Source organism: Anomaloglossus baeobatrachus, chromosome 1 (assembly GCF_048569485.1).
Source record: "Anomaloglossus baeobatrachus isolate aAnoBae1 chromosome 1, aAnoBae1.hap1, whole genome shotgun sequence".
NCBI lineage: Eukaryota > Metazoa > Chordata > Amphibia > Anura > Aromobatidae > Anomaloglossus > Anomaloglossus baeobatrachus.
In genome coordinates, this window is record NC_134353.1 from 20836118 (window position 1) to 20852314 (window position 16197).

General features: G+C 44.8%; 1 protein-coding gene across 1 annotated transcript in view; it reads left to right on the forward strand.

The window, feature by feature from the left end:
* Positions 1-16197, forward strand: part of LOC142301259 (vomeronasal type-2 receptor 26-like) — a 91683-nt gene that overhangs the window by 65277 nt on the left and 10209 nt on the right. The window contains exon 4 of the mRNA XM_075342573.1: positions 13420-13647. Within this exon, the coding sequence (XP_075198688.1) occupies positions 13420-13647 (228 nt within the window). The remainder of the gene's footprint in view (positions 1-13419; positions 13648-16197) is intronic.

Below are 16197 nucleotides of genomic sequence, written 5' to 3' on the forward strand. Positions count from 1 at the left end.
TTCTGGCAATATGCTTTTAATTTTTCTAGCATTAACGTAGCGCTTAAAAACTATTTTAGAAGTTTTTCCCTCCAACAGAACAAAGCGATGTCTTTTCTATGCATCCTTTGGCTGCAGCTCTACCATCACCCAAAATCATAAATACCTAAACTTTCAGGACGATCAGATAATCGTCATGACGATCTGTGGCTGATGGCAAAGCAGGGGGGTAAGGACCCTTCAAGAGTTTTACATGACATCTAGTAACTTATGTGGTACTGCACTTAATTGAAGGTTTTTCTCATTTTACGCAGAAGCAGCCGCAGAGCAATGTGAATACAGCCTTATATTATTATCTATTAATTAGTCCACTACTTGCACTCCAGCACCTTGTTTGGTGCTACATTTAATTTAAGGGTCTTTTTTGCTTTTCGTATGTCAATTTCTTGTAATAAAAATTTGATTTATTTATCCTAAGTGTTACTATATTTCTTGGGGTTTTCCTTAGTTATATTTGTTTTGCATTTGCTTGTTTAACACTATTTTCCTATATGAGATTTATTATATGGACCCAGCCTCCTAGAGCCCCAAGACCCGGGCGCACACTTCCACATAATGTTATCAGTGGACATCCATGCTAGGTTATTCACACACACGTTTATTTCAATGCACATTTTTAGAAACTGGCAATCTCACCGAAGGACCCACAACAGAGATAACATCTCCCAAATGCATAGCCATACACTCAGGAATCACAGCCGCCCTCCTCACACCACCTCTCCAGGGGGGACACCAAGGCCTGAGATTGACCTAAGAAGTGGGAAGACTAACACTGCTTAACTCCGATTTAGGCTCAGGGGCCACAGAAAATAAGACCGGTGTAATGGAAGAAATGTGTACACCCAGATTGTCATCCTCCACACAGCCAGGTGAAGGCAGTTTTTTAGATGAAATAACACGCAGGGGTAAACATGGAAAAAAAAACTTTTTGACCTTACACTCAGGGTAAACCTGAGGAGTGAGAAGATGTGATGGTGGGATTTGGTGGGTTGTGTATGTTCAGATGCTGGGAGTGTTGCCTTCTGTGTTATCCTGTCTGCAGGTTAATCACCCCCTGCAGTGTTACTGTTGCTAGGTCTGGAGGAGGGGGTCCTTGAATTAACCCAACCTCTCTGCTTACCTCGGAGATTATTCAGTCTGTCTGGGGACAAGGGACAAGCAGGAAGACTTATCCTCTGTGGGTGAAGCTGGGCCTACGGTCCGCACCCCAGAGAGATTTGGACATTTATCCTATTACTGGACTACTTTACCATCTGTGTGGTGGATTATTTTATCGACCTTCTGGATTGCATGGAATAAAGGTTCTTTGGATTGTTCACCCATCTCTGTTGATTGTGTGATATCGGAGAAGGAGCCCGTGACAACTGGTGCCATTAGTGGGATCTGCAGAGTGCAGCCTAATGGAGAACCACAAACAGAGTGAATACAGAAACTGGACCGCATACAGTCTACAAGAGAGAGTCAGAGATCTGGGCCTGAACTATCAGGGACTGACTAAAGAGGCCTTAATTAATCTACTGGTGGGTGCGAGCCAGTCCACTTCCTCCCAGATGTTTAATGGACAAACACTGGAGACGGGGATCCCTTTCCCAAAAAGCCAGTATTTAGTGTGGTTCAAATAAGAGATGGCAGTTCTGAGCCCAGGTGTATCACAGAGTATAAAGAGGAGGTTGCTCGCCGAGCACAGCAGAGACAATAAGCAGTAGAGTCCTACAGGGGGAGTAATGTGAGTTGGAGTTTAAACCCAGCAATCCAGGAGCCTGTACGGATTACCCGGGCAGACTTCAAGCCATTTGGTGAGGCTTCAGGAGATGTGGAAGGCTTCTTCAAGGACTTTGAGCAACAGTATGGAGTGATGGAGGTTCCCCCCTCTGACTGGATGTGTTTGTAATTGGGACTCCTGAACAGAAGCATGGCCGGGATTACAACATTGTAAGGCGGACTATCCTGGATTACCATGCCATCACCCCAGACTCACATAGGGCACAGTTCAAAGACCTCCCATGCACCACAGAGGGATCGTTTAGAATGCATGCTTATAAGATGTCCCAGGCATGTCGGAGAAGGCTGGAAGCGGAAAATGCCTTCATTGTGGAAGATGTTATACAGGTATTTCTTATAGAACAATATCTTTACAAGTGCCCCTCAGAAATTTGGGATTGGGTCAGAGAACACATGCCGTGCCTTGGATACAGTTTGCAGCTCTGGCTGATGAGGCTCTCACTATCCGACCACAATTGATGAGGCTTCTGGACAATAAACCACAGCCTGCTCCTGCACCCTGACCTGCTTCAGTTATATCTGCCCCTCCAGCCAGCCGCAGGCAGATGAAAACCATTCCTCACAATCCTGGGTCCCAACAGTTCCAATCATGACCTGGAGGAATTAACTAGAGGAGATGTTATGGATGTGGGCAACCTGGACTCCTGCAATCAGATTGTCCTGCAAGGACTCAAAGGGAGCCCAATGCACCTTCACCTCGTTCGGTGCATCTCGTGCACTCCATCTCCTCTGAGGAAGAGCTACCACTACCTTAACTGGAGTGAATCGCCAACCCCTACACCATAGATACCCCTTCTGGAGTATACGGCCTCCAGCATTTTGTCCCCAAGCTACCCAGGGCAACAGCAATGCCACCTGCAGGATGTCTTAGACAATGGATACAAAGTTTTGGGATTTAGAGACACAGGGGCATTCCTAACTGTCGCTGACCCTCGTGTAGTTCGACCCAAGGCAATACTCCAGGGCCCTGGGCTCCCCATTGTCCTGGTGGGAGGGACTTGAAAATACTGTATATACCGCAAGCTTCTGTGCATTTGGATTATGTTTATGGGAAAAAACTGTGCTGGATTGGAGTTAAGGGAAGGCTGCCTGCTGATATTCTCCTAAGAAACAATATTGGAGAGTTACAGTGCCATTGTGTGGGAGCCGTCACACATGACTATAAGCCATGCAAGCACGACAACATCAGGACTTCACCGGGGAGCAACTGCCATAACCCCCATCAGAGTGGGTAAGCAATCCGTCCCCTGCTACTAAATTCGGACAGTCTTTGGACAGAGAGGAGTTTAAAAGAGAAACAAAGGGTAACACTACCTTGGCATTCCTTAGGCTAAGGGTACCTTCTCACTTAGCGATGCAGCAGCGATCCGACCAGCGATCTGACCTGGTCAGGATCGCTGCTGCATCGCTACATGGTCGCTGGTGAGCTGTCAAACAGGCAGATCTCACCAGCGACCAGTGAACAGCCCCCAGCCAGCAGCGACGTGCAAGCGACGCTGCGCTTGCACGGAGCCGCCGTCTGGAAGCTGCGGAGACTGGTAACTAAGGTAAACATCGGGTATGGTTACCCGATGTTTACATTAGTTACCAGCGCACACCGCTTAGCTGTGTGTGCAGGGAGCAAGGAGCCGCGCACACTAAGCGCTGGCTCCTTGCTCTCCTAGCTGCTGTACACATCGAGTTAATTAACCCGATGTGTAATGCAGCTACATGTGCAGAGAGCAAGGAGCCGCGCACACTGCTTAGCGCTGGCTCCTTGCTCTCCTAGCTGCTGTACACATCGGGTTAATTAACCCGATGTGTACAGCAGCTACATGTGCAGAGAGCCGGAGCCGGCAGCACAGGGAGCGTGAGAGCTGCGGAGGCTGGTAACTAAGGTAAATATCGGGTAACCACCTTGGTTACCCGATGTTTACCCTGGTTACAGCTTACCTCAGCTGTCAGACGCCGGCTCCTGCTCCCTGCTTGCTTCATTTGTCGCTCTCTCGCTGTCACACACAGCGATCTGTGTGTCACAGTGGGAGAGCGCCTTTGAAGAAAACGAACCAGGGCTGTGTGTAACGAGCAGCGATCTCGCAGCAGGGGCCAGATTGCTGCTCAGTGTCACACACAGCGAGATCGCTAATGAGGTCACTGCTGCGTCACAAAAAGCGTGACTCAGCAGCGATCTCGGCAGCGATCTCGCTGTGTGTGAAGCACCCCTAAGAGCAGAAACTGGGCATGTGGTAGATAATGGAGATAGCTTTACCCGAGAAAAGGGATTATATTATCTTGTAATGAAGATCAATGGCAATGACATCCAAGACAAGGTGAACAGGCAACTTCCAGAAGTACAGGGCACAGCTACTCCAACTGGCCCATGACATCCCCTTGGCTGGGCATCACGGAAGGAAAAGGACTGAAAAGAGACTCACTCAAAGGTTTTACTGGCCTGGCATCTCAGGGTCGGTAGCCCATTATCGCTGCACCTGCGATGTGTGCCAGTGAATGCGGCATCCAGGAGCTCAACATAAGGTACCTCTGCAACCACTGCCCATAATAGAACAACCATAGACTATCAACAGCTGAGCAACATGGAGTTAAGTGAGGTGGCCAGAGGTCTGTGTAGACCTCATGGCGCACTCACTTATTCAGAAGTGGGGAGAGGTTGTGATGGTGGAATATGGTGAGTTTGTTTATGTTCAGATACTGGGAGTGTTGCCTTGTGTGTACATTGTCCTGTCTGCAGTTTAATCACCCCTGCACAGTGTTTCTGTATCTAGGTCTGGGGGGGGGGTAGGTCTGGGGGGGGGGGTTCTTGAATCCACACAACCTCTCTGCTTACCTGGGAGATTATTCAGTCTGTCTGAGTACAAGAGACGAGCAGGACAATTTATCATCTGTGGGTGATGCTGGGGCTACGGTCCGTACCCCAGAGAGACTTGGAGATTTATCCCATTAATGGAATACATCACCCTCTGTGTGGTGGATTATTTTACTGACCTTCTGGATTGCATAGAATAAAGGTTCTTTGGATTGTTCACCCATCTCCCACATGTGACATCAGAAAAGAACCCCATGACAGAAGGGTATCCTCTCTATAACCCAAAAAACATTAGCCAGTAGAGAGGTGAAAATGGAGGAAACATACACACACTGGTTTCCTTCCTCATTATGACCAGGGAAAATGCGGCTTTTTTACAGATGTTACATGTTTAGGGATAGATGGACAAGCCCCTCTATAATGACCCTTAACACTAGAAGTCCCAGAGAGGGGTCATTTAACATTTCTACCTTTGGAACCCAGAGACGGGTTGAATGACCTGAAGGATTTTAGCTAACATCCTATAATCACCGTCTTTTGTTCTGTAATTAAGACCATTACTGTCGCACCACAGGAGGTTGTTGTTTTCCATTGAGTTTAGCCATTTAGTTTCTAGATAGTTCTATTCAGTTTGGACTAAGGGTCATTTGACCCTCTTTCGGGACTTCAGGGGGGAGCTCGAAATTTCTGGGACTTCTAGTGTTAAAATCAAAGTAAAAGCATGACCCCATCCTACGGCAACCCCAAGTGTCCTAATATGAGGGTAAATCAAAAAAGTCTGTGGAGCCTCTGTTAGGAGTCTCAACACAGAAAACTAGCCAGATACCCCTCTAGGAAGGACCTAGCAAAGAAGTGGCTCTTTTTAGGAAACCACCATAACCACCATATTAAGTGGTCCTTTTAGTCAATATCCAACTCTTTTACAAGTTTAAAGATATAACAAGGGAATTACCAAGGCCAGGTATCCATCCACAGACAGCTGTTTTGGGGTATTGCCCCTCATCAGTATGGAGTATGATTCTGGCCAGGTGGGAGCAATCAGTGATTGTTTTGTCTAATATGAGGGTAGACATTCCCAACCTGCATGAATTTATCCAGATGCACCTGTAGTACCTCCTGAGGGAAAACTATGGGGAAATGGGTCCTAGTTGGTCTCTCCCTGAGTCGTCTGTCCACCCTTATAGCTAGGGACAAACTGGTCTTGTATGACTTTGGAGCAGCATACTGGACCAGAGAATCTCTCAGCCAGTCAAAGAAACCCTGGAAAAACTGACTCCTGAGAGCCAGATCATTCCATAAGGTGTCTGTGGCCCATGTCCAGTACTTTGAGCAATACTCCTCTGATGGCCGCACCCCCTGCTGGAGACTACGGAGATTAGATTCTGCAAGGGGAATGCCATCAGGATCACCATAGACCTGGGCAAGAGTCGTAAAAAACTCATCCACCCACCATAACACCAAAGAATCGGTTGGCGGAGAGAATGCCCAAAACTGGGTATCTCCCTGCAAAAGGGAGACTAAAATCCCCACTCACTGTTTCTCACTCCCTGAGAAACAAGGTCGAAGCTTAAAGTGTAGCTTACAAGCATCTCAAATATCCTGAACCTGTCACACCCCCTAAAAAACCTGTCTGGGACGATGATCTTTGATTCAGACTATGACTAGGCCATCTTTAGCAGGCCCACCACATGCTGCAGGTGATGCACCACGTAATATTGCATCTCCACCACCTCTTGTGAAAGAGTCAGCAACAGGAGTGACAATGCAGCCATCTGAGCCAAGTGGGCTCAGCAAAAAATGTATTTGGCTGGCTATTATGTCATGGCATGGACTTAGGGAAGGTCTGGTGTGAGGTAAAAGCACAACAAACAGAGGGGTTGCTGTACCCTGTACTCCTAGACAGTCCCTACACAGGTTTCAAACCTGTTGCTGAGCAGGAACCTAAAGCCCTGAGAGACCATGGCTAGTGAGTGACAAGGTAAGCATCACTATTCCCACTGCTGCACTAAAACAACACACCAAGGGAAGGTAAGACAGATGGGGAAAAAAACAACAGACTAACTCCAACGCAGCCTTCTGGTTAACCGCCTGATATGAGATGTGATGACACGTTGGAATTCCACTCTGCACATGTTGCAGTGACTGTGGCAACAGCAGCAAATGCTGGTGCACTACGTCATGACACATAGCCTAAGACACCACAGTCCGGATGTGAGGCAAATCACAATTGTGGCGTGGGCACAGATGAAGGACCTCTGCACTCTCCTGCAAAGTTTTGAAATGGCTATAAAGATGGTTGGTACTGACGATGCCATCATCAGCATCACTATTCCTCTCATCTACCTGTTGGAGCACACTTTGAATTGTCTGCGGGAGGAGGAGATAATTCCAGAGGAAGAGGAGAAGGCAAATTAGGATGAGGAAAGGCTAACATTTCCTGTAAGGTCTGGACAGTGGTTGCATAGACGATGTCACGGGAGGATGGACTCTGTCGACTGAGGCGGGTTCATTGTAACAGACAAACTGGTAGTGAAGGAGCCAAGGAACAAATGGAGGAAGAAGTATGCAGGGAAGTGCATAGTTTTAGCACAAGATCATAGTTGTGATAACTGTGTAAGTGTTTAATTTCATTAGGGAATTGGGTGTCTGTTTTTCTGTGATACTGTGAAGAAAAAAAAAGTGTCTCGGGATTTAATTAGTAGTAGCAGCCACACCTGTTTCTAGAAACTTCTGGAAACTACTGGTAGTTCTTGTGGAACTATATATTGCAGTCAAAGGAAGCAAGGTTGCAGAGCATGCAAGGTTCTGCAGTGAAGTGCGGGGATTGCAGGTAAATGCATAGTTTAGCACAAAATCATAGTTTGACACAATCGAAATGATTGAAGTTATCCCTATAAGTTTATCATTGTTTATTCTTTGTTTTTCTACTTTTTTCTGTATTGTTTATCCCCATTTAATAGGGGCTCCATGGACAATGCTACCAGGTGTGTATCTTGTCAGATCAGATGTATGCATGCCTTGAGCAGCAGTTCGAGGGTGAATATGTTTGCACTTGATGCAAGCATGTTGCATATTTGGAAGCCAAGGTAACTAATCTAAATATGCAGCTTGCAACACTCAGGGGCATTGCAAACCTGGAGAGGAGTTTAGAGCTCCCTGACCTTTTTCTGGCTAAGGCCAGTGCTATGGAGGAGGGTGGAGGTGGGGAAGGTCAGGGTCGGCTGAGAATACAGAAATAGCATTTTAGAAGTATAAAGATATCAATAGGAAATGCAAAAAAGAAATCAATCAAGGAAAACTAGCTACTGAAACAAAAATCGCCAATGACATTAATATAAATCCCAAAATCTTTTATAAATACATTAATGCCAAAAGGAAAACAAAGGATAGTATCGGCCCCTAAACATATATTAACAAGTTAGTTATGCAGGACAAACAAAAGACTGAGATATTAAATAGGCACTTCTTATCAGTTTTCACAAAGGAACTGACTGTTCCAGGGATCATTCAACAAGTGAAAAATCAAAGTTCACCACCTGATATAATTAATTTAACACAAGAAGTACGCCTGTGTCTGAGTAAGTTAAACATTGACAAATCCCCCGTGCCAGATGGCATTCATCCACGAATATTGAGGGAATTGAGCTCCGTAATCGACAGACCACTGTATCTCAACTTTTTAGACTCGGTTGTAACAGGGTTGGTGCCTCACGATTGGAGGATTGCTGATGTTGTACCAATATTTAAGAAAGGTAGAAGGGTGGATGCAGGCAACTACCGTCCAGTAAGCCTGACATCAGTAGTATCCAAAGTTTTTGAGGGCATTTTAAGAGATGACATGCAAAAATATATTGCAGAAAATAATATAATAACTGACAGACAGCATGGATTCATGAAAGATAAGTCATGTCTAACCAATCTGTTGGGGTTCTATGAGGGGAAAAGTGCAAATCTGGATATTCGTAATGCAGCTGATGTGATTTATTTGGACTTTGCAAAAGCATTTGATACTGTACCACATAATAGCTTTATACTAAAGCTCCAGAAGCAAGGACTAGGGGACACAATATGCAACTGGGTAAGGAATTGGCTAAAAGATAGAAAACAAAGAGTAGTTATAAATGGTACATTCTCTTAGTAAGCTATAGTCAGCAGTGGGGTGCCGCAGGGATCTGTGCTAGGACCAATTCTGTTTAATTTCTTTATTAATGACTTTGTGGATGGGATTGATAGTAAAGTGTCAGTCTTTGCTGATGACACCAAACTATGTAGGATTTTAAAAACTGACCTTGATAGTACAATATTACAAAAAGATCTGGATAAGATATCAGAATGGGCAGATACTTGGAAAATGAGACTTAATGTTGATAAATGTAAAGTAATGCATCTAGGGCGGAGTAATCCTATAGCTGCGTATACATTAAATGGAAGTAAACTCGGGACTACAGAATAGAAGAAGGACTTGGGTATTCTTATTAAAAATAAGTTGAGCAGCAGCACTCAATGTCAGGCAGCAGCTGCTAAAGCAAACAAGATTCTAGGATGTATAAAAAGAGAGATTAGATCCCGTGATCCCAACGTATTGTTACCCCTCTATAAATCACTTGTAAGGCCACATCTGGAATATGGGATCCAGTTTTTGGCTCCATATTTTAAAATGGACATTTAGAAGTTAGATCAGTTCAAAGATGCTCAACTAGATTACTACAAGGAATGGAAGGCCTCACATATGATCAGAGATTGAAAAAGTTAGATATGTTTAGCTTAGAAAAAATACATCTCAGAGGAGATCTCATTTACAGTACAGACCAAAAATTTGGACACACCTCATTCAAAGCGTTTTCTTTATTTTCATGGCTCTGAAAACTGTAGATTCACATTGAGGACTTCAAAACTATGAATTAACACATGTGGAATGAAATACTTAACAAAAATGTGAATTAAATGAAAATATATCTTATATTCTAGGTTCTTCAAAGTAGCCACCTTTTGCTTTCTTTACTGCTTTGCACATTTTTGGCATTCTCTTGATGAGCTTCAAGAGGTAGTCACCGGAAATGGTTTTCACTTCACAGGTGTGCCCTGTCAGGTTTAATAAGGTGGATTTCTTGCCTTATAAATGGGGTTGGGACCATCAGTTGTGTTGTGCAGAAAAGATACACAGCTGATAGTCCTACTGATTAGAATGTTAAAATTTGTGTTATGGCAAGAAAAAAGCAGCTAAGTAAAGTAAAACGAGTGGCCATCATTACTTTAAGAAATGAAGATCAGTCAGGCCGAAAAATTGGGAAAACTTTGATAGTGTCCCCAAGTGCAGTGGTAAAAACCATCAAACGCTACAAAGAAACTGGCTCACATGAGGACCGCCCCAGGAAAGGAAGATCTGCTGCGGAGGATAAGTTTATCCTAGTCACCAGCCTCAGAAATTGCAGGTTAACAGAAGCTCAGTTAGAGACCAGGTCAATGCCACACAGAGTTCTAGCAGCAGACACATCTCTAGAACAATTGTTAAGAGGAGACTTTGTGCAGCAGGCCTTCATGGTAAAATAGCTGCTAGGAAACCACTGCTAAGGACAGGCAACAAGCCGAAGAGACTTGTTTTGGGCTAAAGAACACAAGGAATGGATATTAAACCAGTCGAAATCTGTGCTTTGGTCTCATGAGTTCAAATTTGAGATCTTTGGATCCAACCACCGTGTGTTTGTGTGATGCAGAAAAGGTGAATGGATGGACTCTACATGCCTGGTTCCCACCGTGAAGCATGGAGGAGGAGGTGTGATGGTGTGAGAGTGCTTTGCTTGTGACACTGTTGGGGATTTATTAAAAATCGAAGGCATACTGAACCAGCATGACTACCACAGCATCTTGCAGCGGCATGTTATTCCATCCGGTTTGCGTTTAGTTGGACCATCATTTATTTTTCAACAGGACAATGACCCCAAACAAAGCTCCAGGCTGTGTAAGGGCTATTTGACCAAGAAGGAGAGTTATGGGGTGCTATGCCAGATGACCTGGTCTCCACAGTCACCAGACCGGAACCCAATCGAGATGGTTTGGGGTGAGCTGGACCGCAGAGTGAAGGCAAAAAGGCCAACAAGTGCTAAGCATCTCTGGGAACTCCTTCAAGACTGTTGGAAGACAATTTCCGGTGACTACCTCTTGAAGTTCATCAAGAGAATGACAAGAGTGTGCAAAGCAGTAATCAAAGCAAAAGGTAGCTACTCTGAAAAACCTAGAATATAAGAAATATTTTCAATTGTTTCACACTATTTTGTTAAGTATTTCATTCCACATGTGTTAATTCATAGTTTTGATGCCTTCAATGTGAATCTACAATTTTCAGAGTCATGAAAATAAAGAAAACTCTTTGAATGAGAAGGTATGTCTACTGGCTAACACGGTACAAAGATATATTTTACTTGTATCAAGGTATGTCCAAACGTTTGGTCTGTACTTTATATGTATAAATACATGTGTGGTCAATATAAAGGACTCGCACATGACTTATTTCTTCAAAAGACTGTACTAAGGACCACGGGGCATACACTGGGAATGGAAGAAAAGTGAGTCCGGCAGCTAAATAGGAAAGAGTTCTTTACAGTTAGAGCAGTCAGACTGTGGAATTCCCTACCCCAAGAGGTAGTGATGGCAGACACTATAAAAGCTTTAAAAAAAAGGGCTGGATGATTTCCTCAGTAAACACAGACTGCTGGGAGCAAGAGGTTCACGGCTGTCACTCATGCATCTGTTGAATTTTAAAATTTAAATGCCAGGCCTGTGTATAAGTCAGCACAATTAGGCAGTACTTAAGTTAATATGCATGGGAGAATGCAGTGACATAGCTGCAGAGTTGTGAAACACTTTCCAGGCCGAGTTTGATAAATGGCTGCCTCCACTGAACCTGGAGCCAGGGAAGGCTATGTGCAATAATGTGAAAACCTAGTGATGGTGTGGCGCCCCTGAATATATCAGGGTGCCACAGGGTACTGAGATCCTTACCCAGGGTGCAGAGCCTACCCCCCGTGGTTCCAGGTTCCTAAGAAATGGGTGTCACTACCATCAGCACAAATCCCAATCACACCTCACATCATGACCTGTCAGGCACACCAGTGGGTTGGTTGAGCAGATTAAGGCTACCCACCTAGGGGTCAGGCAGACTGGTGGGAGGGAAGAAGTAGGAGAGTAGTGAGAGCCCTCAAAGAGCGAGGAGCTGGAGTAGTAGCTCCCGGGGAGCTAGACCAAGGTTGGGTCACAGACGGTGGTCCGGGACCAGAGGAGTCAGGGACCGGTGGCTGTGACATTGGGTGGGTGTGATGGACATTGTCTAGGAGGACTGTCGGCATCAGAAACCCAAAAGAAATGACCGGTACCGAGCATGATGGGGTACATGACCCTACGTCAGGAGCCGGTTCACCGTCCTGGTAATTAACCTGGGAGGGATAGTCTCTTTATGAACTTCCCTAAGAGCTCAGAGATTGAAGGCAACTGCACACCACGGGAAATATGGCTTTCCAGTAACACGGCCTACTAAAATCCCAAGTGCCAGCCATCAAGAGCACAGCTACACTAAAATATAGTGAGCGGGGCCCCAATAGCTTCAAGCCACGTGGCCACAACAGTGAACTAACTTGTGCACGGAGGTGGCTCCGGATTACCAAGTGACACCGGTGGGAGTGGACACCTGGACGGGCTCCCCTGTAGAGGCTGTGATGCACAGAGTCTTTGGCTTATGCTCAGTGTGAGTGTCTGCTTTATAATCCTCATTCTGCACCACGACTACCCACAGTGAGTACCCTGGTTCCCCTGCACCCTGCGCTCCCAAATATCCACCAAAACCCCAGAGGCCAGAGCCTTCCCTACCTGTTGAGGGACTGACACCTTGCTGCTCCTCACCATCTGTCCCGGTACTCCTTCCAGCAGCGATGGTACTCCCATTGCCGCAACCCGCAGGTGGCGTCACAAAATTCTCCCCTGTAAATAATCCCCTTTCAAGGATCCGAGTGTCTGCCGAGCCTGGGTCCGGTCCCTTTGAGCCACAACCACCCTAGATCCGAGCAACCCGGTCTGCGCCGGGGCAGCACAGTGGCACCACACCTGGGCGACGTTACATATGCACTCTCATGGATCAACCTTGTTGAACAGCAATTTTTAGGGCACTGCTATATCCTGGATGCGCTGCTGCAGAATTCCGGGCTACAATCTGTGTCTTGCATGGACAGTACCTCCCTTCTGTGCAAAGACACTATGGGGAGGGGTAATTGAAGTTACTGTACTACTGTCTGTTTGAAAGTTTTCTAAATGTTAAGACTCCAAGTTGGGTCTCAAAGTTGTGTATTTTCTATACTGGCAGGGGTATGGCAGCACCAGCCCTACACCTGTCTCTCATCCATCTCTATTTATCTTATCTCAATAGTCTAGGAAGCTAATGGATATGTCAAAATAGTGGTACTGCACTGTAAAACATATTTTTGTTGTTTTGGAAGGTTTTTGTCCCCCTAAAGGTGTTTTCTCTTCTTTAGGTTTGCCCTCCTAATCAAGCCAATGGATTTCTGTAAGGTTTGATAGCAATTCAGATTCGGTTCAACAAACGTATCATTTGTACGGGTGGGCTTGACGAACCGAATCTTGAGAGGTTCACTCATCTCTAGTCTCCAGTAAAACTTTGGGCAGCACTTGCCCGTGTCATATGCTCGCGTGATTGAGCCCTAACACTTTGCATCTATACAGTGATAGGCAATTGTGAAAAAATCCTTTATGTAAATAATCCTGAGTTGTGACATTTTTTGTTTTCTCAGTTACAGAGATTTCTAAGGAAGGTTAGTTACATCGATCACACAGGACAAGATATCACATTTAATAAGAATGGAGGATTGTCTCTTCCTATTTACCTACTCAACTGGATATACAAGAAAGAAGCATCTGGATATACATTCCGGACAGTTGATGTTGGATATGTTCAATTGGATGAAAAACAAGTGTTCGTAATTGTTTTTGATGATAAAATACAATGGAAGACAGGTAAGGTAAGTGTATTTACTGCTCACTGTCAAAGACAGACCTATCATCCAAGTATAGGTCAGCCTAAATTTTATCCAAACAAGAAATGTATTTCTTTTAATCATTTACTTTTTTTTATTTATTTTTTTTGTCAAATTGGTGTGAGAGCTCAATTTATTAATGTGAAATGAGTAGGGATGGGCAAACCCAAACTGTAAAGTTTGCGGTCTGTACCAAACACATGGTGTTCATGCACACGACCCTGAGCACGAGCTTTCTGGGACGTTTGTCTTACAGCTCGGGTCCAGGGGCTGTTTAAAAAAAGCACGTCATTAAAAAAATATTATGATCATACTTACAGGTCCCGCGACGCGTCCTGCAGACTCCGCCTCCCAGTGCTTCTGCGTCTGACCGATCACTTCTGACCAATCATTGCTGTTCCCCCCGGTAAGCACCTCTGGCTAAAAGGACCCGCCGTAACCATGATGTCATACCCATGGGACCAGTCACGTGTGAATGTTGTATTATCTCATTGGCTACAGACTGGTCACGTGAGTATGATGTCATCAAAGATCCTGGTGCGCCGTGATGCGAGTGTCATCACATCATGGCGCACAATCGCCCGATGGCAGCGGGTCAGCGGGTATTTCCACAGCTGAGGTGCTGCTGTCAGTAGAGTGGGGTGATGCAATGTGAGACGCAAGTGCAATCATCCCCTCACTGTAAGCTCTGCTACATCGCTCTGTGCAGAATGATGCAGCAGACTTGACAGGGCTCTCTGTGCTTCTCACTGTATAGACACTGTCTGTGCACAAGATGAAGCAGAGTTGACATTGCGTTTTGTTTCTAACTGTGTATAGACTGTCTGTGCACAAGATGAAGCAGAGTTGACTTTGCGCTCTTCTCACTGTGTAAAGACTGTACAGAGTGATGAAGCTGACATGGAGGTCCCTGTGGATTACGTCGGACTAAAGATTTTTTTAGAATAAAGATGGAGTCTCTAAATGTTTTTTTGTTTTATTTCTAATAAAAAAAATTCTCTGTGTTGTGTTTTTTTTACTGTTTCCTAAAAGTTTGAGGTGGCCATGTCTAATTTGGCGTGACACCATGAATTTCGGGCTTAGTACCATCTGAGAATACAAAGCTGGTATTAAGCCCTTTAATACCCAGCGAGCCACCGTCATCACGGCCACTGGACGATCCGGGTAAAGCACCTGGAAATGGCGCTAAGAAACAATGCGCCATTTCCAGGGGCTGCCGGGAATCCCAGTCCCCAGCTGCTTGGCTTTACCTGACTGGTGATCAAAATATGGCAGGAGCCCACACATTTTTTTTTTAATTATTTCTTTTAAATAAAAAAAAATAATTCGCTTCCCTGCATTTTGATTGCCAGCGAAGTTAACGCCAGGCAGATGGGGGTGGCAGCCCCTAGCCATCTGCTTTATCTGTGCTGAAAATTAAAAATACCGCGGAGCGCTATGTAATTTTTTTTAATGATTTATTTATTTTTACAGTACTGTGATATCAGACAAGCAAAAACCCTAAAGAAAAACCCCTAAAACATCATTTTAATATTTACTTAAAAAACAGGATCCCCACAAGTAACAAAACACACAACAGGACAATAATCGCCAATAGTTAACACTTGGCCACTGAAGGAGAGATTCCTCTACTTCCACAAAATGAATGACAATGGGAGGGAACAGGAACGTCTCGGTGGCCTAAGTAAGGCAGAAAATCATCCAATAATCAATTAACACAGCCCTTCATACATGTCTGATAAAGTATATATGTGTATACTAATATTAGCAGTGCAACAAGGGTATGGTCAATTGGTTACCTAGTCTGGCCCTACCTGGCCGCGAAAGTCGGCACCCTATAACCAGACGCCAATGGCGCCCCCGCTCAACGAAGTCTCACCCTTCTTTCCCTCCGCTGTTCTCAGGTGCAGCTGGACTGGGAGAGGGGGGAGTGTGGGGAGGTTGCACTGCAGAAATAATTAAACACAAACAGACACTCAGTATTTAAGGCAATAAATTAAGTTAAAAATGGTGTTCTGAATGGACCATGTAGTTATATAATATACCTCAAAGGACAGTGTCATTCAATATATATGGTATAGAATTCAATACCACACAGTACTCCAATTTCATCCACGAAGTGCATTAACAATTCATTAATACAAAGTATCAGAGGATCGTTATCCCACCAAAAAATCCTCAATCAGAATAACAGGATACTCCCATAGGGGACTAGAGGAGATAAATCACCAATTGTCCACAGTTCTCAATGACACTCATAGAAATGGGCCAAAGGCAGTAAACAAGTTACCCCACACAATCATAAGGACTGACATCGAGATATGCCCATATAGTTCATGGTATCAAGAGAGTAGTAAGAAATTGCTTCACAGAAGATATAATGCATACACTTCACAGAAGGCAAATAGAAATTGGGGCAACCAATGAGGATGAAAAAGGCATGGTCCATTTAACCACATTAAGTTATTATCAAGTGCTCATGTCGCGGGCGGGGAGGAGGGTGTCAGCACACCGCGCTCACCCCTTCTGCTCGGG